This window comes from Castor canadensis, chromosome 6 (assembly GCF_047511655.1).
Source record: "Castor canadensis chromosome 6, mCasCan1.hap1v2, whole genome shotgun sequence".
Classification (NCBI taxonomy): Eukaryota; Metazoa; Chordata; class Mammalia; order Rodentia; family Castoridae; genus Castor; species Castor canadensis.
The window spans coordinates 60466965-60493414 of NC_133391.1; the positions used below are offsets into that span (position 1 = coordinate 60466965).

Sequence of the window (26450 nt, forward strand, 5' to 3'; positions counted from 1 at the left end):
AAAATCAAGAATAAAGCATGACCACTTCAGGTGCATCAAAAATTTGGAACTTGAATTTGGACAGTATCCCGTACATAACTAAGGATCAGTTCCTAGATTGTTCCATAGTTTCTTTCCAGAAGCCAGTTCAAGACACGGTTGGCTTACACCCCTGCTCAACTTCCTAATGCTAGAAAAGTTTTCTTTTTCTTCCCAGATATTCTCTTTTTTGTTGGGCCTCATTAGATCATAGTTTTGTCCTTGCAGAATCGGTAAATTTCACCTATGACAGAGAATCATACTCTCACTGAATGAACAACATTCCAGTTCTCTTTTTAAAATTATTTCCAGTTTAACTCAATTATTTCCAGTTTAACTCTTGCTGGCTCCCTTTTCTTCTCCCTTAACCTCTATATTTCATTCCCTTTTCTGGCAGAATCAGAACAGCAGATGAGTGAGGATAAGGGAGCTTCAACAGAGATTGTCATGATAACACCCTGAAGTGGGCAAAGTGGGTCAGGACTGTTCTGATAACTACACAGAATCATTGAGTTTGAAGTCCAATGCAGGATTCTGACCGTACTCAGAGGACACCTCCAAACTTCTATCTGAGCAGTATCTCCTGGGGTTGTTTTGATCTTGCAAAGCATCCTGTTCATAATGTCATTATGAGGAAGTCTTTTCCTGAGACTGGCATCTCTGAAGTTGAAAGATCTACCCTTGAAGTTGAAGTTCAATCCTGACATGCTGGGTATTTCGATTCTTAGGAGAAAAATCAGAGTTGTTGGTTTTTTTCCCCTTTCTCCTAGTTTGGTATTTTCTTAGCTGTGGTACATGAGACAAGAGTTTCCCAGTTGCTGGCTGTCTTGGCTCCTTGCTCTGTCTTGGTACATTCCAGTTGGCCTGGAGTTGTAGCCTTGAAGTAGCACCCAGAAATGAACACAATATATTTTTTTCTTTTGTTGTTGTGTGTGTTTGTGTCTATTTTTTCTGCTGTACATTCTTTTATTTTCTCTTGCACAGCTGCTGTGAGTATGGATTCTTTCCTTCTTCCAAAAAGAATTTAAATGTTAAACTAGTTTTTATTCACACACAGACACAAGTACAGGTTTGAAAGCATATAAATACGTATATCTACCACAGAATTAAAACCTAAGAGTTTTAAAGCTCTAAAGCTATAGTTTAAGTTCATTCTGGCATCAGAAAGTAAGAAATGACCCCCAGACCATTTGCAGAACTCGTAACTATAAAGACCAACCCTTATAGGGGTTTGTCAGAGAAATCCTGATCTCTGACATGAAGTTTTCTAGTAGAGTACTTTCTTAATTGCCTTTTTAACAAGACATAAGGAAGGATGGTCATAATCTAACTTAATATTAAAGATGAAACAGTAAACCAACTAGCTATGGAATATAAAGTATTTTATGTGTTGGTGCAGGGATTCATAAGGGTAAGGCAGTTGGGAACACAAATGTCTATGCATTTTTCCTTAATGATGATCATGTTTACAATTTCTGCTTAGATTCTGATAGAAAGAAGAGAATTTGTTTGGGGTTATAGTTTGTGAATACTCAGTGCAATATAACTTAGGGATGAGTATCCTTGGGATTCTGACCTGCATGGTTGAAGGACATCCATCTTCAGAGCAGTTCGAGGCAGATCAGAAGAGCCCTAGACCTGTTAGCAGGAGGTGATTTGTGTTCGCTGGCCTTGCCTCCAGTTAATAGTACATAACCGGGACCACAGTGTTGCTGAGTTTTGCCATCTTTATCATAGTAAGGATATAAATGCAAATTGTGAATTTATAAATTCATGTGTAAACCTTCTGCCTCCCTTACGAAGCTGTGATACATAAAGTCAGATTAAATATATTGAAGGTGATTTGAAAAAAAAGAAAACATTTAACACAGATGCAGGGTCACTTGACCCTTGCAGCTTGGCAACTTGAAGTAACAGAGAAAAGTGCCAGGCTTAAAATCACAAGCGCTGGATGTGTGTGTCTGTGCGGCATTATATAACCTCCTTGAGCCTTGGCTTCCTTCCCTCCATCATGGAGATTATAAAGAGGTTTGTCTCCCAGGGTCTTTGTGAGACAGTGAGTGGGAAAGTATATGGAAAAGTACCCAGTCGTAGATCCTTCACAGATTTTTCTGAGTGTTCTCCCTAGGATAGCCAGGAGGAAATGTAGTATCCCTTCCCCAGGAGCTGTAGCAGGGTTACTACAGTACATTCATGTCAGATATCACTTATGTTTTTCCAAACATGCTGGAAAACTTCATACTCCAAGATGTGCTCTGTTTACATGCTGGCTTTGGAAATACTCCCCTGACTGCCCTTATCGGTCACCCTCCCCCCCACACCGGTCCTCACCATTCAAAATCCCTTTTTAGAAGCAAAAATACAGCAATAGGTGCTAAGTCAGTCATCTCTCTGGAAAATGTCCTTCAGATTCTCACCTCAGGTCTTTGCCCATGCAGTAACCACTCCTAGAGCACTTCTTCCTGTCCTCATCCTACACCTTTCACCTACACTGGGCTGACTTCCCTCATCTCCAAGGTCTAGACTGGGTGTCTCGGGCTCATATGTATTTGCCTTATCAAGTATCTCATTGTACTGTAATGAACTGTTCTCTTATTGCTTGCCCCTTGTTCTGGGTGTCTCTGCTGGCATGGAGCATATGTGGTTTTTATGCAGTATGTACACCCAGACTATTCTGTAAGTGAGGCAGCAGATGAGCTCTGCAGGGCTATGCTTTTCCTCCTTCCCTTATGCATGCTTCTTGGCTCTCCTGCAGTTGCCTCTCTCAGTAGAAATTTTTTGCCTCTCTCATTTTTCTGCTTCAAGACTAGGCATTTAGCAACTGCCATGCTTCTGGCCACTGTTGAATCAAAGAGCGAAAGAAACTGAATCCAACATTTGGAATGAGTTGCTTCCTTGCCAGCCAAGCTACTGAGCCAACTGGGGACAACATTTCCACCCAGGCCTTCCAGTTCTTACTTTGTAATTTCTTTTGAGCTCTTATATTGAAGAAATTAAACCCAGCATCTATACGCAGGCTTTCAGATTGAAAATTTATTCCAGTATAAATTTGGCACGGGTGTGTGGGGGTGAGGGGGAGTGACTGAATTTTCCCAAGTGTTGATGGATTAAAGAGTAAAGAAATAAGTTGTAAGGCAAATCAATTTGAAGTTACCTCATCACTAAATATACTCTGCTCATTTATTTTGACAAGCCCAGCTTATTTTTAATTACCAGGCCGCATAGTATACTGGTAACTAGGAATAGTGACTTTGGCAGGAAAGGAGAAATGTGTGTAACCGGAGCCTTCAGAATGAGTCCATACTGACTCCTTATAAATGGAGTGAGGCAATACATTTTCAAAAGAATTTCAGTGGGGCAGTTCATGTGATATGTGACTGTAGTAACAAGTCAGTGAGTCTCTTTGAGCCAAGCACACCAGAGTGTGTACATTGAGATGAGGGTTCTCTCTGAGTTTCTCAGAGAATTCTGTTGGCCATTGTAAGCTTTTTCCAGTGATGTTGCCATTACCCACCAGATTTTTGGAAGTTTTCATTTGGGATGATTTTTCAGAGTCAGTTTTTTCAAGTCACAACAACAAAGAAATTTTAAATCACCTGAAAATAGTAATACAGAGGTAGAGGAAGGTTATTTTTAAAAACTTGGCTGCTTTTTATTATCATGCTTGAGTCTTCATTGCTCTGAGCTGTTTCCTAACTGAATCTTCATTTGAAGGACATAGTTGGGCCATGTTTGAGGTCATTCATGAGAAGGTGACATGGTGTTGACAGACCCATTAGGGACATGTTCCCCCTGCCACCATCACACACACACACACACACACACACACACACACACACACACACACACACACTTTAACAGGCACCAGAGGGACTTCTGCTCTTGACAGTTTATGAAAGTTTTCCTCATGAGTTGGACGAGCGTTGTACATGGTTGATGCTTTTTACTTCATTCTTTATCTCCTCAAGCCAACCATCAGCCTGGAGTTTGGGTAAGGTTTCCTCGGGTGACTTGGCTCATCCATAGGAAGAGACCAAGATGTTACCGCAACTTCTGCACAGCACACAGGTCCCAGCCATCTGGCTCTGTGCCCCACATTCTAATATTTTCTTCTTTCCCTATCTGTCAACTTTTCTACCCAAATTAGGACAGCTAAGCTATTGAAAAACATTTCCTTTACCTTTCTCTTCTCTTCCATCCCCTGCCTAACCTAAGTGAGTAATAAATTAAAAATTGTCAATGTCATCAAGAGAAACTAAAAGCCCAGTTGAGATCGAAATAGGATGATTTCAATCAGTCAACATAGTCTTCAATACAAACAAAAGCCCTTAGGAGACCTCAGAGAACCTAAGATGGTGGCCAAAGCTTGTAGGATCTGTGCTGATGGTGTGCAGGTACAGGGTACAGTACGAACTTACAAATGATGAGGTCCTGAGATCCCAAAGGGGCCTATGGCCAACTCTGATGCATGGCAATAGAAGTGTCACTCAAAGGATTCAAGCTGAAGTACCCTTTCTGGAGAGCCTGAAAAATATTGTTTACTCAGGCATAAACCCATGCTTGTCAGCCTGAGAAAGGGGAGCCCCCTTGCCTTGGTGCTGGATGGCCTTGGGTCTTCTCGGCTTGCACTTGGCTGACTTCTTCACTCCCCTTCTACTCACAGCAGTGAAGTGACACCATGTAAACCCACACCAGTCACAACAAAGCAAGGTCCCTCCTTCCTCATCCACCGGTAGGAAAGTGAAGGAAACATAATCCTTACCTCGTAACATTTTATTATGTTTGTGAAGGTTTTCTTTTCTAGTACTAATTTAAAATGGAGACTCTGTGAAAGCACAAACTGTGACATGTCAGTAGCTTATTTGTAAAAAAATTAATTTTTTTGCCGTTGTGGTATGAAAATTAAAAATGACCTTAATACAAATTCACTCTTAAGCTACAAATGAAGTCAACATTTTGGCAGGAGACATCAATTAAACAGGAGAGTAGTGGCAGTGGTACTTGTCAAACACTCAAATGCACCCCCAGGCCAGGCAGCCCAGGAGTAGAGCAGTCCAGGAGGGGCTCTGGTGGGCTGGGGAGCCTCCTAGGCAGGTAGGAGCAGCTGCCGCTCAGTCCTTGCCAGTTGTTGTCATGGAGAATGCAGACTTGTGTCGTCAGAGCTTCATGTATTTTTTTAAACCAAAGCCAAAAACCCAGAATTTTGTAAGAAATCACCCAAGGTCTACAAGTTGGCAACTGATTTGATTTTTAAAGCACTCCTGAGGCCAAACAAATCACATCTGTGGGCCAGACTCTGCTCATGGGTCTCTGATGTGTGTCCCATGTAGCTGGACTTTCTGTTAGTGCACATGTGTTATCAGTTGGAAAAGGGGATCGTTGACTTATATTACAGATTAGTGGGAGGTGGCAGAGGAGCAAGAAAAGAAAATTGACCTAAGTCCACTCAGCTTCCTCATCCTATTGCATCATTTGTAGCAGCTGCCCTAGCCTGACCTCGTTCCCTCCCCTTTCAACCCTACTCCCTCAGAAGAGAGTGCCTGAAGGTGGCACATGCTTAGTGGAAGGGCATATGAGAAAGGGGAAGACACAGTAATGACCTATAGGACAACTGTGGACTCATCTTTGATTACAAAGAAGCTGGAAATGTGGCCAGGATTGGTGAACCATGGGGGTTTCTGCTCATTGCGACTATATAAATACTCTCAAAGTGGCACCTTGGAAAAAAGACAGAGTAAGACATCTTAAAGAAGGTGGCTGTTTGTGGAGGCCTGCTTAAGAAGTAAAGGAAGGCTCCAGATGCCACAGAGCTTGCTGGGTCATCCACCCAGACAGACATAAGCTGTGGGCTATGTCTTTTGTCTTCTGACTTATAAAGAATGTCACTGCCATCCTCCAAGGGCAAATACAAAGATTTTCTGTTTTGATGTCATGATTTATATTACCTACAGTTACATTCTGTTGGAATGACTACACTTAAGAAGACATCATCTTCTCTTTTGTCAGAGCACCTCAAATTAATTAATTTGATGATTAATTGTTAATTTGGTTAGTTAAGGAATCTTCATCTGCATTTTGAATTTGTCTTTGTATCTCTCTGTGTTAAAAGGTCCACTTGGTCCCCAGCCCTGATACTTGTTTTTATGCTTTGTTGCCTCATATTTCCATGTTGAGATTCTGAATACATTGCTTTCTCATTTTGAGCTGTTCCTTATTTATCATTTTACAGACATTTATCATGTTACAAACATGATATAATTATAATAAACAGAAAACAATCATACCTGAAATGCATCACCTAATTTATTTTTAATTTTCCATGTTTCCTGTCCTTCCCTTTCCACTGCCATGTATCATTTTTGTATAGTTATACTTATAGTAGACAGTCTATCCAAGAAAGGACTAGGGTGCTGCTTCCACACTGTGTTTGTACCATATCCTAACTCCCAGCATCATCTTTGTGTTGTTCACCAAGACCATGAGATAGTCTGTGGATCAACCATCCAAATGATCCATTGTGGAGGACCGACTTAATGTAAAGAAATTGGACTGGAAGAAAGGCTGTTAGTTGATGAGCTAGAATCCAAGCAGTCTGGATTATCTCAGAGTCCATCTGAATGGGAGAAAGTTGTTTTGAGTAATTTGCAAGTATGAATGTGTGTGTTTCCCTCTGGAAGCTCTGTGAGGATTAGAGGGAAAAAAGCAATGCATTTTTATAAAAAGGAATTTGCTTGAAAACCTATTTTTAGATTTTTATGAATAATAAAATTTCTGGTTTAAATTTTTTTATAAGTACAAGTTGATTTCTTTTCCTTTTAAAACTTACAGTGATTTCAGAACTTTATCCATATATCCTAAATGGCTAATCTCATTTAAGCATGGAGGAGCACCCTAAGCCTTTCTTGGATGGGCTGTATCTACTGTAATTAAAACTATGTAAAAGTGATACATGCCATGGGATGGGAAGGACAGGAAACATGGAAAATTAAATTTGGTAATATGATTTTTCTGTTTATCATAATTATGATATTTTGTACCTTAAAAAAGAACAGCTCAAAATAAGAAAGCAATGCATTTAAAATGTTTCATTTTTTTTTAAATAGGGCTTTTTACACTCTTGATCTTAAATAGGGAAACCCATTTTCATCAGCCTAGATGAACCTTTGTCTTCTAGTAATGTCTCTTTGCAGATCAGCAAGGCACACCTTGACTAGAGAACCAGGAGGACAAAATGAATCATTTCAAATACTCAAGTCTGGGTACATAAGACAGTTTTTATAATAAGAAAAACAAGTTGTGGGAAATGAAATCTTCTTTCAATATCTGAGAGGTGGCAGAAGATAATTGCACACCACGACACTGGCTAGAAATCTATATTTCTGTTCTTGACATCTGTAGGTGCCACTGTCACCGCTGATGGTGATGATGATGAGTGATGAGGAAATGAAGTAGGAGGTGATCTATCTTACCTCAACAGGTTTAAAAGATCATCACAGGCAGCCCTGAGGCAAGTGCTGACAGAGGACCTTCTGGATCCTGTGTCAGGTCACTGCCACAGTGAGAACTGTTTAAGGCAGAGGACAATGTAATAACTGCAATTCAAATCTGAAATTGGACTGTGAGTCTGTGTGTGTGTGTGTGTTTCTTGTTGCATTGGAGGTTATACTACAAATTCTTACATATCCATTACCTTGATTAGTTAGTATCTATCTTATATTTGTATGATTACTGAGGAGAGATCATTGTTCCATGCACAATGTTCAAGGATATGCTCATAGGAAATATTTGAATATGATCTCCCTAAAATTTTCAGGTTGGTTCCCTTTCACCCAGGGTGTGGTGAGAACCAAGTGTGGACTGCAGTGAATCCTAATATTTATCACAAGGGAAAATTCTGACCCCAGTTACTACTCTGGCAAAGACAAGCAGGCACAAATTAAGTAAAACAAAGGATTGTGGGTGCTCAGTGGGGAAACTGTCATGACAAGTCTGTGCCTCCTGCTCCAGAAAGAAAGCTGGGAACTTTGGAGAGAGAAAATGCTCCAAGGCAACACCAGTCCCCGGTTAAACTTTCTTTCTTATTTTGTTTGTTTACATTTTTAATGCTAAGTAACTAACTTTTTTGCCTTTCTTTTCTGCTTCTATCTTGTCCAGGAAATTATAAGTATTTAAACATACTCAAAATGTGCAAAGAAGAATAATGGAAGCCCCTGAATACCTTGATTTGGATGAAATTGACTTTAGTGATGATATATCTGTAAGTATTACTGCTCACAGCCAACACTTTCAGGATATTCTGCTATCAACCTCACGGGCCACTCTCTGTGATAGTTCATATATCCGCAGTTCTTCCAAGTACATTTATGAATTGAAAACAGAAACCTAGTGTGACAGACACAGTGTGGTTTGGAGGCCTTTGGGCCAAGTTGTGAATGCCGCCTAACTATGTGTGATCTGGGGAGGGCACTCTTGATCTCCCTGAGCCTCTCACTCCATTTTTATTTTTATTTATTTATTTATTTATTTGGTGTCACTGGGATTTAAACTCAGGTCTTTGGGTCCTTGCGCTTGCTAGGAAGGAGCTCTGCCACTCTGCCAGCTCCCCATTCCTAATCTGTTCCAATGTCATCAAAATTATTGACTGAGTAGATTTTAAAATTCCGTTATATGCACATATTAACCCTAAGAATTTTAATTTCCAGTTTCCTTACATAGCTGCCTTTTCACAGCCAGTAGTCTCCAGAGTTTGCAGGAACACAAACTGAAGCCAAGTTGATACTTATTTATTAACGAAAAATAAAGGGAATTTTCCAACCATTGGAAGTATCAATGCACAGATTGGACACTTGTTGGGAATACTGAGAAATTCAATAGGGGACTGACCTCTGAGACCCCTCCTTGACTTTGAAATGCTGTGGGCTGATGAGTCTCTTTGCTCCCATAGTGCGCACATGTCCTGTTTCTTCCAGGTTCACTCAAGGCTGCTCTAGGTGAATCTCTACCTGCATCCTGCTTAGAGCCGAGTGCAGTTTATCCAGAGCCACATAGTTGGCCTGTAGAGCTCCAGCCACCTTGGCATCTCAGCATGGAATGAGATGCCGTTTCTGAAGTAGCCACATAACTTTCCTATTGGGAGCTCATCTTCTGTTGATCTCTCAGGGCCTGGAGTTTGGGCCACCACTGGAAATTTCTCACAGAAAAGAGCTTACTATAATATGCATCTGGCAGAAGCTTTATTTCTCTGCTTTGTTCCTTCAGTAAAATATGTATACTGTACATGAGAATGAGGTTACTGGGATGAGTTTGACGAATTTCCTATTTTGTATAATCTTGTATGACTCCTTTTTTTTGTGCTTGGAGAAATGTGAATTCAACCTTCCCTTATTGCATTTTCCAGACAATTTTTATTAGTCCTCATTCAGACTAAGGTGAAGTGAGTTTCCTCCTTCCCATGATGTCTATCTGTCAGTCCATCTGTCTGTCTCTCAATCACTATGTTTGACTTGAGAAATTGTTCAGAGTGTGATTCTTTTATGATCACTCCCCTCAAAGTGTTTTGAATTGAGTGGGGAGAAGCCAAGAGAGTGAATGATAGTGTGGGGTGTGTGGAAAGGATGGAAGGTGCTGTAGAAAAGGAGCTTTGTGTTATGATTCGGAGTTGGGTGGTATCTCTGAGGTTTCATAATAAGGTTGGATTTTAAGAACACAGGCTTTGAAGGCAGCTGGCCTGGGCTCTTTCCTTGCTCTGACTTTTGCTGGCTGGATGATTTGTAGCATATTCACTTTACCTTTCTGAGATAACTAGCTTTTTAAGATTGTTTTGAGGGTTGAGTGAAATAATACATGTGAAACACTTAGCTTGGCACATAGTAAGTTACTCCGTAAAATGGTAGCTTTTGTTATTATTTCAATGAATAATATAATAATATTTATATGACCAATGATGAAGAAAGAACTCCAGGGAAAAGACCAGGCATGATGTCAAGATTTTTTTTTTTTAAGTACAACAGAGCAGTTGTATTTACAGAAGAATCAGCTGGCAGCAGCCCATAATTTTGATGAATTAGGAAGCTCTACTTGAAAGATAAAATATGTTAAACAATAACTAAAGCTGTTTAGCAAATTAGGCTACAGAATTATGCAATAGCTGAGCTTCTATAACTTGACCATTCTGAAACATAAATAAAGATGTCCATCTGTAATAGTGTCACCACACTATTATTTGGATCTTTAACCTGCATTTAAACATTAATCGGGATTAAAACAATAACAATGGCTTAACACTTACTGAGCATTTACTGTGGCATGGGCATTATCTGTTTAATACTCATAAAAATCTTCTGAAGAAGGCACTGTTATCATCTTCATTTCACAGATGATGAAACTGAAGCTGAAGATACAAATTTCCTATATAAAGTGTCAAGTTGGCTGCCTCTTCCAGATGAAAGTAGTTTATTGCTGCAGTTCACATTGCAGTGATGTTACTTGTCCCCCCACCCTCACCGAACATTTGGCAATACCTTGAGACATTTTTCCTTGTTGTCCTGGGAGGTGCTAGTAGTCTGTAGTGAGTAGAGCCCAGAGATGCTGCTAAGACCCTACAATGCACAGGACAGTCCCCTACAACCAAGAAATATTCAGCCCCAAATGTTGGTGGTACTGAGGATGAGAAATCCCCTAGAAACTGAGGAAGCTGTACTTTGGCATCCTCTCCAGCATTATTAATAGATGACTTTATCATAGTTCAGCATGATTCAAGTTTAATACCTTAAACATACTGTTCTTGTTTAATGATTTCATGGAGAAGAAGTGAAAATAACCTCATAAAGAGTGAACTGATTGTTCTCAGCGATTTAGGCAAAGTAGGAGCAGTGAATGTTACAGCTGCCTTAAGGACTAAATGGGGATTGTTTAAATGCTGGAACTGAACTTGAGCATGTTTTTAGTGTGTTAACTCGCGGGTATAAAAAGAAAAGTAGTCTCCCATGAACATGCTTTCATTTTTAGGATTCTGTAAACCTCTTTCTTGGACAGCCCTTTTGCCTCTTTCCTGGTTGAGTGGCAGGAATGGGTAGGAAAGCACACATTGCATTTGAAAAAGATGTTTACAAAAACCATGCTGGAGTTCAAAAGTCCTCTTCTTACTCTCCAACCTTAGCCCTATTATGTAGTTTAGACTTTGTATTTCATGGTTTTTTCCCCTCTGGTCATGAGCCTGGTTCTTGTTTTAATTAAAACACAAGCTGTATATTGGTTTAAAAAAGCAACTAGAACTTTTTTGTCTTTACCTAATGAGACAAAACACAGAAGGCAACCAAATTATTTTGAAGGTTCCCAGACTTGAAAGTAATGTGCATCCTTTGCAAAATGCAGATTTTAAACTGTACATTCTTGTAACCCTGCCATTTAAAAGAGAGAGCATTGTGTGATATCTGCAAGCCTGTGCAGGGGGCAGGGTGTAGGGAGATGACGACACACAGCACAAAGGCTCAAAACAGGGCTTTTCTATCATTGCAAGTGGGTTTACACATTTCTCCCTTTGTTCCTGTGGGAGCCAGATCCCTCTCCCATTAAGACAAAACCAAAAACCCTCTGGAATTCTTAAGATGTTAGTGCATTTGTTTTATTAAGAAAGGCCAATTTCTGTTCTCAAAAATAGCATCATACGCAGGACTGAATAAATAAAGCAGAGGCTGAACTATAGATTTACCGAAAAGCTTCACTCACAGCCACCATCCATCATTGTAAGTTGATCATGCCACATGCTGGACTGAGCTGTTTAACCATTATCTTGTTCAAGCTTCCCATCAACTCTGGGAGACAGATTCTGTTCTCATCCTGTTCTACAGATAAGAAGATTGAGGTTTGCAGAGTGGTAAACCCTGCAAAAGGGAAGCGGCAGGGTTAGGACTTAAATACAGAACTCTTTCACCATATTCTTCTTCCCTTTGGAGCAGCATGGTGCAGTAGAGTATCTCCAGACCGCCACCAGCCCCATTTGGCACTGAAGTGACTACAAATTGTTTTGTGGCAGCAACAGACTTGGTATTCATGATAAATAAATAAAACCAGCTAAAGAGAACTTAAGTAAATCTCTCAATTTTACTATACCTCAAGTTCACCTTCTGCAAAATGTTAATATAGTAAACCTGCCTTATTCCCAGATTTATTACATGGGGTTTTAACCAGGCACAGTAAAAATAAATAAATAAATAAAATTTCAAAAACGAAAGTTTTAAGTTCCCACACATATTATGTAGCTTAGTTGGTGCAGAGAAGCGTTGTCATTCCTGTGTTGTCAGTTGTGTTTAAATTATGTCTTTTGCTGTTTCCCTGACCTTAATTTGTGAAAATCTGCCTTCCCCAAAGCAGATGGTGTCCCAAATGCAAGGTAAAAAGTTGATGTGCTTAATTTAAGTGACAAAGTGAAAATGTGTAATTGTTGAAAAGGAGATGTGGCATGTGTGTAGCGGAAGTCGTGCAGTATTATAAGAAAAATGAATCCAGCGTCCACAGCACAGTGCTGAGGTCTGCATCCTGAGCAGGCGTGGGTTCTTCTCAATGGCAGTCTTCTTGGAACCACCTACTCATGGACACCAAGGGTCAACTGTAATCATCTTTATTTACTGCCTTGGATTTTATATGGAAAACATGAAACTTTGTATATTTGTATTATGTAAACACAACTCATATACATATATGCATGTGCACATGAGTATGCACACACATACACAAATAGAAGTGAGTGGTACATTCTGTGTCCCTGCATGGAAATTTTAGTTGCCTTTATGTATCACTCTGACTACAACTTGATAAAAGTTGATGTTCTTTGTCAGCTGCAAGTTGGTTTTATGCAGGACAAGTGAGATCAAGATGAGTAAGTACCCTTCCTATTTGCTGTCCCTTTGATCCAAATCCTTGCAACCTGGATTAAAAAAAAAATGATGTGGCTTCATTTTTCTGAGGTGCTTGAACTCTCTGGTAGAAAAAATAAATTCTTATGCTGATCTAACCTCACCTTTAGTGAGTTTTCATATCCTATATGAAACATGATTCCTTGCAAGTAGACATCATTTTCACTAAAATACCTTGCCCCCTCTCTCTGTTTTGTGTGTGCCATTTTTTACTCAATTTGGTCTCTAACACTTCCCCAGATTGTGTCCCATTTCAACAAAGACCCATTTCACAGCAGTGGGAGACCATGCGAAAAGGAATGAAGAGTTTACCAGGGACAGCCTTTCCCTGAACTTAGGTTTGGAAAAAAGTATGAAGATATCCACTGTACAAAGAACCTGGCTTAGCTGGGCATGGTGGTGTACATCTGTAATCCCAGCTATTGGGAAGCTGAAGCAGGAGGATTGCAAGTTTGCTCTATAATGAGACCCTATCTCAAAATAAAAATTTTACAAAGGGCTGGGTGTTGGCCGTGGCTCAAGTGGTAAAGCACCTGCCTAGCAAGGGTGAGGTCCTGAGTTCAAACCCCAGTACCACCAAAAAAATAATAATAATAAATAAATAAAAAGGGTTGGGGATGTAGCTTAGTAGAACACTTACCTAGCATGCATGAGGCCCCAAGTTCAACCCCCAGTATTGTTAATTGTTAACACACACACACACACACACACACACACACACACACACACACCTGGCTTGCTCTTCCACTCAGAAAAATGGATCCTACTGAACATTCTTCTACTGTTCCTAGAAGATGACCAAGACTTCAATGAGGTCTCTGACTGTCCCAGTTCCTTCTTCACTGTACCTATCAGCTCTGCCCTTCCTAACAGTCACCCTGCTTTTGTCTATGTTAAAACATTGCTCTCAATATGATCGAGCTTCTGCAACTATTCAGAATATCCTACCTTTTTATAGTGTTTTTCTGCAGTGACTTGAGTCCAAGTTGCCTTTCATTACTCTTCTCTACCCTACATTATCAGAACCCTCGCACCTTGTTCTAACACACACCCTCTTTTCTAAGTAGCTCCCAGGAAATGAATTAGAAGTCATTTAATCCAGAAAATATGAATTTTATTGTTGATGTCCCATAGCCAATGTTAGACCCTAGGACTGGAACCAAGTTCCCTGGACTGCAAATCTTGTACCAGCCAACTCTGCTAGAGAAGGTAGAGTGTAAGCTCACTGATGAGTGATTTCCAAAAAGAATGAGTAACAGCTAGATTTTTTTAATTTGCCTCCCTCACCCTGAGGCAACCCTAGAAGTTCTTACCTTGCCTGACACTTGTTGGATTTATTAAATAGACTGTATAGGTTATTTACATAATTGATTTGCCTTTTTTCCACTATAGGCTTTTACGCCAGTCTACTCATCAAACATTTATTAAATATTAACAGTGTACCAAGCAGAGTTCTAGGTTTGGAGCAATAACTCAGACTTGGTTTATAATCTCCTAGCATTTAGATAATGCTGTGATAACAACTGAGTATATCCCTCATGGTAGGTCACATTTAACTTCAATACCAAGGATGCACCTCTCTCCTGAGAAATTCCCACTCACCCCTTAAATGTGTACTTTCTCCTGGTTCCTTAAAATTTTCTTCAGTAGCAAGCTCTTTTCTTGCCAGTCTTTATATTTTGGTAGTGATTGTTTATTGGCTCACAATTAAAACTAGACCACCAGTGGTATTGAACATAATTTATGGATGAATTTTTCTTTTAATTCTTTCATAACTTATAAATAAAATTTCATTTACTTTGGCTTCACTTTTTAGTGCTTATTTTGATACTTTAAAATGTATATGATAGAACCGGGACTCAGTTCATCAGTAGAGCACTTGCCTAGCATATGCAAAAGCACATGGGTTTAACCCCTAATATCATAAAATAAAAAATAAATGTAAATAGTAGTAATGGCAAACATCCGTTAAACACTTACTATGTATCAGACATAAATCCTCATGTTTTACATTACTAGCTCATAATCTTCACAGCTGCACTCTGATGTAAGTGCAGTTATTATCTTGTCTTAATCAATCAAATTACACAATTAAGATTAGATGTAAAATGCTTAATCCAGGATATAATGTAGGCATTCTGGCTCCAGAAGACGTGTGTATAATCATTGCGGTAAAAATAGCTTCTGCTGGACCACTTGGTTGCCCTTTTCCTCCCAGTTCACTAGATCTGGTTTAGATGAACCATGTCTAATTATCACAGTAGAAGGAAGTCACTCAGTACTGTGCTCTCACCTCCTTTGCCAATGTGGACCCTCTCCTATTGCCTGAGTACACATTATGTTAATTACATCAGTATCATATATAGTAGTTCTGGTGTACTCTAAAAATAATCAAACAAAGAGTTACTGAGTTTTCTCAAATACTAACCACAATAATATCTAGCATAAAAGAGTTTTGTTATTATTTTTTTAAATCATCTTGGAAGATATGACAAAAATAAGAAACCAGGACAAAAATCAAATGCATTTGATAATAGGATTTATTACAATAGTTTTCATTAGTGGATCCTAATTAGTGAAAAGAAGTATAATCAAAGCATCATGGGATAAATACATTACAGTGTGGATCATCTGCTTCGGTTCTATGGTAGTGGAGACAATGAGAACAGTTAAGTCACCTATGAAAAAGAGAAATGTGGAAAGAGACTGTACAGAAGTATAATCCATGTGGTGGGAGGCAAAAAGAGGCTTCAACCAAAGATACTGGAAAGAGGTTTTCAGAGATAAAAGATAAAACCTAAAGGAGTCAAAAAAGGGAGCAGAATTTAAGGAATTTAAGAAGGGACTGGTCAATAATGGCAAATAGGTCATTATGAAAGTCAGGGTTGAAAAGTCCACTGGGTTTTCCAGTGGCCATACTAAACACAGTGTCTATGGGTAGAACCCTGGATGTTGAGGAGGCAATGCAGAGACAGGGAACAGAGAAGAACAAAGGCAGATCTTTTTAAAGAGATGGCTGATGAACATTAGCAGGAAAGCCCATGGTCAGTCAGGAAGGCAGAGCATCCCTAGGTGGCAGGGGTGCTTGTTTATTTTTACAGGATCCCTGGAGAGAACCAGTATTGAGAGAGAGGCTGAGAAGAAGGAGGGAAGGGGATGGTGTAGTGGAGAGTTCTGAGGTGACAGGAGAAGAGAAACAGCACACACCAACAGCTGTTGATGCAGGAGTGGACTGTTGGTGCCACATCTTCAGAGGTACCTCAAGTCAGGACATCCTTTCTGACTTGGATGTGCAGTCTTCTGAAGAGAAGGAAAAAGTTTTAGAAAAAATTGTGCTCTGAAAATCTCACTTTAGCTATGCATCTGCTTTCACTGCCTGCTTTTCTTACACTCTTTATTTTCATTGTTTTATTGGGTGATTGTTAAGATACCAACCTGAAATTTAGAAAGCTGTATGAAAAATCATGAATTTAATGGTAGTTGTTGAGTGGATGGTTCACTTGTTTCTTTCAGAATCTTAATGGGACCTTTGTTACTTAAAAGTCTCTAGCTTGAAAAGGTACTTGGGATGTTGTTCTTTCATTTTCTGTGGCTCATTACCATTTAAGTCATGTCTGCTTAAGTTCACCCAACTGGCTCCAGTTTTCAGAAGTGAGCACCAAAGTTTTTCAGTCCTGAACAATATCTAGGGGTCAGAGATCCCCACAGACAAATGTAAAAATCGCCCTGTCATTGGGAATCCTTTGCGTGTTCACTGTTTTGCATGGCTGAATGACAAAACTGGTGCGGACTGGGATGTGTAGGGTTTTCTTGTGTCCCATCAACTATGTATCTCGTGAAGCTGAATTTTCAGTGGCTATCAGCCACAAACTCTCCTGGGTGAAGAAAGAACAAAGATTAAGCCAAATAATGTGCTGGGATAGGCCAAGCCACCTTTGTTGTTCATTTCCAGTCCCAGCTCAGCCCCTAAAGTTTTGTTCTACTGGCTTAGAATCCTGTCAGGAATGAAGATGGGAGGTGCAGGCTGTAAGATACACAGAAAACAGGGTAGAGAAAAGAGACAAAAATGCCCACAGCACTTAACATTTGCACAGTGACTTCACCTTCATTATCTCGTATAATTATCTGTGTTTTACAGATAAGGAAACTGAGCCCCAGAGATACGAAATGATTTACTTGTCCAGGATCACAGTTAGTGTCAGAGCTATAACTTGAATTCAGATCTTGTGGCTCCATATCCGTTTCCTTTAGACAAAAGGCTGGAGCCACTGGCAGAGTGGTTCAAGTGGTACAGGGCCTGCCTAGCAGATGTGAAGCCCTGAGGTCAAACTTGAGTACTACCCAAAACACAAAAGACTGTGCATCCCTAGACCTGATATTATTAATATATTAGGAGTGGCTTCTTTCTTTTAAATATTCCATTATTCATTACTAGATTTATAATTATGGTTTTTCTAAGATTTTCTAAGATTAGTACTGTTATTACTGCTGCCACTAAAGTCATGCGCTTTAGTGAATTCATTTTATTCAGTTTAATAAGTGCCTAGTTTCCTTGATAAAATACTGTCCACTCCCACAGGAATCAGAGAAGTATTTATATAAATATATAGATGAAATGGAATGTGATAGATTTTGTAGTGGACATATGAGCGTCAGAATCCCCTGGATGGCTTGTGTAAAAAAAATGGATTGCTGGGCCCCACACTCAGAGTTCCTGACTTATTAGCTCTGGGTTGGCTCCCAAGAATTTGAATTCCTAACAAATTCTTGGATGATGTTGATACCACTGGTCCAGAGACCACAGCTTGAAAGCTGGTGTTACTTCCATCTGGGAGAGTCAGGGAAAATGCAGAAATGATGCCCAGGCAAAGTTTGAAGAATTAAGTTTGTCTAGTGAAGTGGGTAGAATGGCATTCTATGTAGATAGATTAGCATACATTAAAGGCAGAGGCAACTAAAACAGTGTAATTGCCACAATCAAAGAGAGGTGCACAAAAGTGAGGGGTGAGGCTGAACTCCTTCCAGATGACACATGGTCTCTGTTTTATGGACTGTGCAGAGCCACTAAAGGATTTGAAACAGAGATATACTTATGTCAAATTTGCATTCTGGAAACCTAATTAATTTCTAATACCAATACGACGAAGGCTTGGAGGAAATTCCCTCTTAACACATAAGCATGGGAAAGCTCCTTTGAACATCTATAATATTATGCCCATGGTTTAGTAAGATGTATGTACCTCTTGGTATTTCAGTCAAACCATTAATCAGTCCCTATGTGCATTGCTTATATAGGAGTCAAAGATATCCTTTCCCTTAATTGCTCATGGGAGCCCACACTTACACAGAGAAAGCAAGCAAGCACAACCAAAGCCAAAGAGAAAGGTCAGGAAGGACTGACACAATCAGCCAGGACTCACGGAGGAGGCAGAACATAAGCTGACTTATGGAACAGTGGTATTTGTGCAGATAGAGGAACACATTGCAGACCAGGGGGACCAGGAGAAAAGGAATAAAAGGAGAGTGAGACTTGGGATGTACAGAGACATTGGAGAAGCTGGAACAGTTGTTGAGACATGGTGGGGAAGTGGAAAAGAGGATTGGGTCAAAAAGACCATTTCCACTGGCAGTAACCTCTGGAAGCATTCTAGAGAAGGATTAAGTAGGGTAACATAGTGAAAGGAAATAGAAGGCTTTTCAAGTTACTGCAAGTCTTCTCTCCTTATCACCCCGAGGATAAAAGGAATCAAGGGGACTGGCTACAAAACTTGGGCCTGCAGGACATGAGGCAGGACAGATGCCTGGGGCTTTGGTTCTGAGAGGGGCAAAGTGATAGTTGTTACTGCTGGCCATTGTCCTCAGAATGAGGTAGGTTGGGATCTGACAGCTCCTTATAAAAGGCCATCTGTCCTGTGAATTGGGATGAAGGTCTGCGAAACCTTCCATTTCAGCCCCCAGATGGTAGCACAACCCTTGCAAGGGAGGCTTCCTGATCATGTGCTCCCACATTTGCAAATAAGAAAATGTGTCTGCAGGTTGGTTTTTTGCAGGTACTCACATCACAAATGTCTTTATAGCATTTTCATAAGCTTTGACTTCTATCCAACTGCAGTGTTTGTACTTACTGAAACAAATCCACAAGTTTCTTTTCTCTTGTGCCTTTATAAAGAATGATAGATTTGCTCACAGCATAGATTGGGCCACTGCTGAATTATTCCATACACTTTAAATTTATCCAAAACTTAAATTTTCAGCATACATTATTTCCATTCCCAGGAGCAGCACATAACTTTTCTTCAAGGTCATCATTCCTCAAGTGGTTAAGTTGTGATGTGAAGAGTTCAAATGTTTGCCTTCACCGCAACTGTGGGTGGAGGGGCAAAACTGCAGCATATGAGGAAGACTGAGGCAGCGGGCGTTGCTGTGAGTGGGTCCCCACACCTGCCAGGGAGTGCTGTTCAAATTTAAACCTCATCAAATTAAAATTTACTGTCCACTGCAGACCTTTGTGGTCAAATGGTAATTGCTGAAACTACATCTAATAAATCAGATATTCTAGTATGTCTGACTTAGGGATGGGAATTAGGATGCATGTGCCTGCAGGTGCAGGTAGCAGGTTACCCATTTTAATCAGATGTATGTCATTAGGCCCAGTGAGCAAACTGTATTGAATTTATCATTAACTCTATTTAAACATAATCTGTCTTAACTTTCACCTTTTCTAAAATTCTGTCTCAGAAGAAAAGTGAAAGAAAAAAAAAAGGAGAAGGGGTTAGACTTTGCCAAAGGGTGTTTCATGGGGTGTGCAGCAACCAAATGAAAAGGCCCAATTTTAACTGAATTATGGGCTGTGTAATTATTTAACCTGTACCAGCTGGTCTCAGGACCTACCAGATTCCTTAGAGAGTTTGTATTTGGCCAGAAACATAAGGTACCCTCTTAGTTCCAGGAAAATCATCTTCTCTACCTGCATTATTCCTGACCCCCAAAGAACATAATGTAGAAGGAAAAAGTAGCTTGGGATTCATTTTTGAATTAAGAGGCAGTCATTCCTCCCTCTGCATCTGTAGTGAATTTCCTAAAGCACCTGCAGCCTCTGAGGAATGCCCACATAAACAGGATGTTATTGCATCAGACAGGTAAGAGTAATTTCTCTAATTAGCCATTGGAGAGTTCATTTTTCACTTGAAAAATACTGGAAATTTGTTTGTGAAGTGCAGTTGGCAAACTGACAATAGCTACTAGTGCCTCCTCCCTCTGTCTTGCTGTGCTGACATCCTGTGGAAAGCACTGGGGGGTCTCCATGTCAGAGGCTTTGCTTTATCTATCCACATCACACAAACTAGAGTACATTTGTATTGAAAAATGTGTTCTAATTACACATTCCTCACTCCTGAGCACAGAATAATCCTAATGAGTTTTCCCTGATCATTTTTCTTTTAGATTAAATGCTTTTTCTCAATTCCTCCAAATTTTGTAATGGAGCAGTAATCCCTGATACATGCTCATTTATGTAAGCATTGCTGTTAGAGATATAGAGCAAAATATTTTTAGCAAGCTGCGTTTTACAAATTAAAGTATGAGTACAATTGAAGACAATCCCTGATTTATCTTTTATTACAGAAAGAGTTCATCCTATTTATTTTGTTTTAAAACACCCTTCTCTAAAGAAAGATTGATTGGTATCAAATGTTCCCATAAATCATAGCTATTGATTTTACATTTGTTTTAGCTCCTCTGATTTTGTGCCACCTGGTGTCATAATTTGTTATCTTGATAGTCAGCCCCTGAGTTGGTACTGGGACAGAGACTGAAATATGGTTTCTTTCCATTCAGACTAATCTATACGTGAAACAGATGAGCTTTCAAACAGAGAACCATGCTCTTCTTGCTCCTTATGATGTTACCCTGGTATTTCCATGGAGATTACAGATGCTCAGCAGTAAAACTGGCAGCTGGTTGCAACAGTAGGCTCTCTAGCATAGTCCAGTCAGCATCAGCACAGACAAGGCCTCCTGCCTGTCCTGGATGTTGCAGGAAGCTCGGTGCTGCTCCACCTGGCTTTTAACTGGCTCTTAGGATTCAGAGTGCACATATAATGACCATTTCCTAGAAACTCTCAAGGTCAGATTTTTCTTCCATGTTCTACAAGTAGAAGTGATGGGAGAGAGAATATTTGCTGGATACTCCCTATCTTGTTAGTTGAAGAAGGTCTGCCAGCCTCTTTTAAGTCTTTATCTGCTTAGATGCTTCTAGGAAGAGTATAGGATGCCAGACCACCAGGCACCCATCTGGGGTACAGTGAGTTAGACTTCCTGAAAATGCGTGCTGTACTCAAATATCACCTCTTATATTCTTTCTTTTTCTGGATAATTTGATTGAATGCTCTCAGTTTCAATTGCTGTTTTACACCTTTTCTTTTCTGGCTTCCCATTCAGTATTCAGTTACATCACTCAAGACCATCCCAGAGCTGTGCCGAAGATGTGACTCACAAAACGAAGACAGATCAGGTAGGTTTCACTCTTCACCTCTCCACCTTCCTGACTTAGTGTGAAGCCTCCTGGAAAGTGTTTTTCCCTTGCACTGGTTGCCCAGTGTTTTCTTTTCCTTTTTTGGTTTCTTCACTCACAAGCCCTCCCCACTACTCTCAACAGATGTTAGGTCATCCACAAAAGGGTAACAGGACAGAGAGGTCCTAATGAAGATCTGGCTGATTATGGATGAATGTAGATTGTCTTGGCATCTCCGAACCACAGCATATGCAGCAATTTACTGAAAACCCAAGAAACCATTGGTGACAAAACATAATGATGCAGGCGCCAATGAAAAAATGTTGGATGCATTTACTACCCACATAGCAACAACCAGCCTGGGGATGGTGCTTCCCCAAAGTCTAGAAGCCCTGTTGGGGATGGGATGTGAGAGAATCTGCAGTAAGGCATACTGTAACCGTTAAGACTAAAGCCCAGCTCTGGAGTTTAATAGTGTAAACTAAACAGAATCTTGGCATATAGATGGAAACCAGCTGGTCGACCTTTCTCCTTGCACCCTCTCCCCTGACCAAAAAAAAAAAGTACATTTAGGGTTGTTTTCCCCTCTGTAAATCAAATTAAACCTCTGCTTTTCTCTCTATGATGGGCAAAAATGAAAATAAAAAAGGATATTGATGGGAATTGTAGCATGGTATTAAACTATGAAATATTAGTTTTTCCAAGTAATTACACTAAGGCATCACCATTAACCTTGCCAAAACTGGAGCTCTTATGATAATAATGAGAGTTCTAAGCACCATAGCTGGTGATAATCCTCAAATTATGTGTATCATGTTTAAAAATAAATAGATGTATTTTACCTATATAGCTACTAGAATTCTAGGTTTCTAACTGAAAGGATTTTGCACAGCTAACTTACTTTTCCCTGGACTGTTTGTTTTCTTTTGACATTTTGCTTAGATGAGACAGGGAAAATAATTAGTCTTTCTAGGTTTGTTTATCTCCCTGTTTTTGTGTGCATGTGTGTAAGTGGAAGTACTGCATCAATGTTTGGGTCAGAAATATCACAGAAGATAGTTTTAAGCTCAAAACTTTTCCTTTACCCTTAGTTTTTTACTCACTTTATATTTCAAAAACACTGAAGTTTCTGTAGTTTAACTGAGGCTTTGGGCTGTAAGCCTTTTCAGGATGTGTCTCCTTAGGGCAGCATTTTTTCAATGATGAAGTAGTGGCTGTGCTCAGTAGCACAGGCTGCAGCCTGCAGCAGAGAGGCCAGCAGCCTCAGTGCCTCACCTGGGTTCAAGTTAGAATTCAGCTATTCATCAGCAACGTGACTTTGAGCCTGTGACTAATTGTCTGTAAAGTAAAGAAGAAACTTCTTCTACCAATGACATCCAGCTATTGTTAGGTACTGTATGTAAAGGCACTTCCACATACAAGATTTTCTTTCTTCTTTAATTGGGGATGGGGAGTAAGAGAGACAAAACAGCACCAAATATTTCATTAGTACTAAAGTACGTATTGCAAATGTGAGAGCCTTACATTAACTCAGTGAATCCTAACATCCCTGTGAGTTAAGTAATACCAGCATGTTTGTATTATAGATGAGCAGGCTGAGAAACAGCAGTTAACTATCTTTCCAGAGTCGTGCAGTGATTAAGTTCCAGAGCTGGAACTCAGACTCCCGCAAGTCTGTTCCTAGGGTCTCTTCTCCTCTGCATTGTACATACTGCATCTCAGACAGCTGGACTTAGTACTGTTAAGTCACTACTCCTACCAAGTAAAGGGAACAAACAGAAACTTAACAATCATTTTTCCTGCATCTGGTTTATTCCATTCTCTTCAGGTCTTTCCACTTCTACAATAAGTCATGTTAGCCTTTTCTTCTGTGGTGGTGGAGGAGGTCAATTTCAAGTTCAGAAACTTTTAAACTTCATCCATTGTAGAGACCCAATGTTTAAGATAGTGAACAGTCATTAAATTTGGCAGGAAATTGATGTAAGACTCAGAGCTCTTGATCAAGGAATGATATATATACAACTCCAATTTGAAAGACCATTTGGAGGCTGGGAAGCCAACCATATTCTAATAGATGAAGGGTAATCCTAGGAAAAGGAACACATGGGAAATTCACCTGTGAAAGAATTGTCTGTGACATCGAGAGAAATCTCAGTGTGATAAAGTTTTCAGAGCCCATTTCTAAAAGAACTGAGACATTCTCAGTCATTTCTCTCCACTCCCTGACTTTCTTGTATCAACCACCTAAAAAAGTACTGCTTCTGGAGGTCTAGCAAATTTCTGTGTTTTCAAATTGATGGCAGCAGAAGACATTTTGGTCTCTGAGAAAAGTCCACATCACCTTTAGGATGGAGAATCCTCCATTTACTGACGGTTCTTTACTAGGGTTCACTAAGCCTTAGAATATGTCTTTACCTTCCTAAAGTACTTTAAGCACTTTCTTTTAGGGCAAGTTGTCAAATCCTAATGTCCTTCTGTTAACAAGTCTTTGACAAGAAGTTCTCATTTGTTCTTTATTTATTCACACAACACATATTTGCTGAGTGTTCTCTAACCAAGCAGTGACAGCAAAGAAGACAGGCAAGGCCTGGTGCTAATGGAGCTTATGTTTGAGTGGGGATGACAGTCAAAGGCAAGCAAACAGCATAGAAGAGAGTGATAAGAGGCCACCTGAGCAAATGTGGTAGCATAACTTGTAGGAGTTGGGGCAGGAGTGAGGAAGGGCTTATGAGGGCAAGGGAATGTTTGACCACCCACCCAGGTGAAGGGCAGTGAAGAGGACTGAACAAGCAAGTGCAAAGTCCCTGAGCCAGGAATGAGCTTAGAAAGTATAAGAAAATCAAACAGCATAGCTTCTGCTTGGAGATCAAAATGAGCAGGGCCAGAGGTAAAGCCAGGCAGATAGGTAGCAGACTCTGCCAGGTACAGGAAAGAATAGTGAGTGCTACAGCAGGGATCCACTTTTTCTAAAATCCTAACACAGGGTTTGCAAGCCTTATCCAAAATGCCTGGAACCAGATGTACTTCACATTTGGGAGTTTTTTGGATTAGGGAATTTTTGCATAGACTCAACTGGTTTAACATCCTAAATACAAATATCCAAAACATGAAATGCTCTGAAATCAGAAGCTTCATGAGCATAAATGCTGTCAGGGCCCAAAGTATCTCAGATTTTGGGTTTGGGGATTAAGGATGCTTAACCTATACATAGAAAGAAGCCTCGGCATGTAGAATCATAATTCCAGTAAGATAAGGGACTTTAAAAATCATCTAGTCTGGAAGACCAAGTGAGAAACTAAGGTAAATGAGTAAAATGTAGGCAGCTGATGAATGTGGGTGAAGGGTCTACAGCTGGTTTGGGTGCTATTTTTAGTTTTGCAATGACCATGTTAATTTATTTGTAATGAAAATTTTTAAATTATTTACAAATAAAACATTTTCTAGATGATAAACAACAACAATAACAACAACCAAAAACAAGTAGTGCAAAGCCAACCATATCTTTGAAAGTGATTCTAAGTGGCTTCTCAGCCTTTTGAGCAAGATCACGTGAAGGTGAATCTTGCCATTGCACCCCTGGGCCGTCCAGCCTAGACTTCATCACTTCAGTGACAAGGGTGCACAGCCTCATGGCTCAGCCATCCATAAAGATTCATTTTGCTATTCAGGCAAAATCAGTGTCCCTTAAATTTCCTCCCATCAACCCTAGTTTTTCCTTGTAACTGTAGAAAAGAAGGACAAAGGAGTGGGAAGCCTGAGAACACAGTGCTACCGAGGTTTCTTAGTGACCTCTTAAGCTTAATGCTGTTCTCGGTAACTAGTTCTCTGAGTACCATTAGACTGCCCACTTTACTGATGAAACTGAGGCTCACGGTGAATAATTTCATTGGCACTAGCAAGCGAATCTGACATCAGTTCTGCTGTCTCCAGAGACTATGAATTTGAGTCAACTGGGGAATACTTGAGTCCAGTGAACCAAGTGTAGGAAGTAGAATGAGGCAAAGATTGGCAGAAAAGGGAGTCGTGTGAAAAATTTGCATCTAATGAAGGAAATTATTTGTGAAATGTTTGCACAAATTCTCTGCCTAATATCTTGTACTCATGTAAGAGGACAGCACAAGGATTGGTCGTTAACTCTGCCTGAAGGTTTTCTCCAAAGGAGGATGTAAATGCTTGATGGCAACATATGATATTCAAACCAAAACACATCCAATTTCATTGACTTAGAGTTTTCAAAGTTAATTAGATATTCAAACACATTTGTTTCAGTTCATGATGCTTTAAATGTCTTGTGATTCTTTCAAAATATGTACCTGCTAAACTCATTGTACAATCTTCTTATGAAACAGGGCAAATAAATATTAATGCAGTTTTGCATCTAAGAACTTAGATGTGCTGAGGTTAGAAAATCCAGTTATGTAACTGTAATAAATGATCCTGTGATACCTTTGAAAATATATTCTAAAAGAATTTTAATACTTGAACCATATATCACTTGTATGATAATGAGTAAAAATGACATGTTTTTAAAATTTGGTATCTTATAAAAGTTATTTTGGATGTATATTTTAAAGCTTTGCAAATTTGTTATACTTTTAGACATGCAAGACATACATGCTGATTTTGTGACAAACCCTGAACCCATGACAACAAACACTTACATGGTATTTTAAGATTTTCAAGGATTTTAGCCATCACTTAAAGTAGTAAATTGGCATGAAATTTATCCTGTAGACATTGCTGTACTGGCTGATGTTAAGTATATAAACCTGTTTTCAATTTGTATTAAGGTTTAATGCTAAAAGCATGAAAGTGAAAGTTGACTTGGCAATTTAAATTGAAAAGTCTGCTGATTAATCCATTTCACATTATGTAATATAAACTGGCAAAAGAATAGGGAAATGCATTTTGTAAGATCTCATTCAAGAAAATGAATACTTCAATACGATGCAGCAAAGAATTTCACATTTATGACAACGACCTCAGTTTCTTCAACAGCAGTGAAAG

The 26450-nt window shown here is 39.6% G+C and overlaps 1 protein-coding gene across 4 annotated transcripts in view; it reads left to right on the forward strand.

Annotated features, from left to right (window-relative positions):
- Positions 1-26450, forward strand: part of Sncaip (synuclein alpha interacting protein) — a 145432-nt gene that overhangs the window by 63462 nt on the left and 55520 nt on the right. For all 4 annotated transcript variants that reach the window (XM_074076562.1, XM_074076561.1, XM_020163909.2 and 1 more), the window contains exons 2-3: positions 8173-8275; positions 21371-21443. In XM_074076562.1, coding sequence (XP_073932663.1) covers positions 8219-8275; positions 21371-21443 — 130 coding nt within the window. In that variant the 5' untranslated portion in view covers positions 8173-8218. The remainder of the gene's footprint in view (positions 1-8172; positions 8276-21370; positions 21444-26450) is intronic.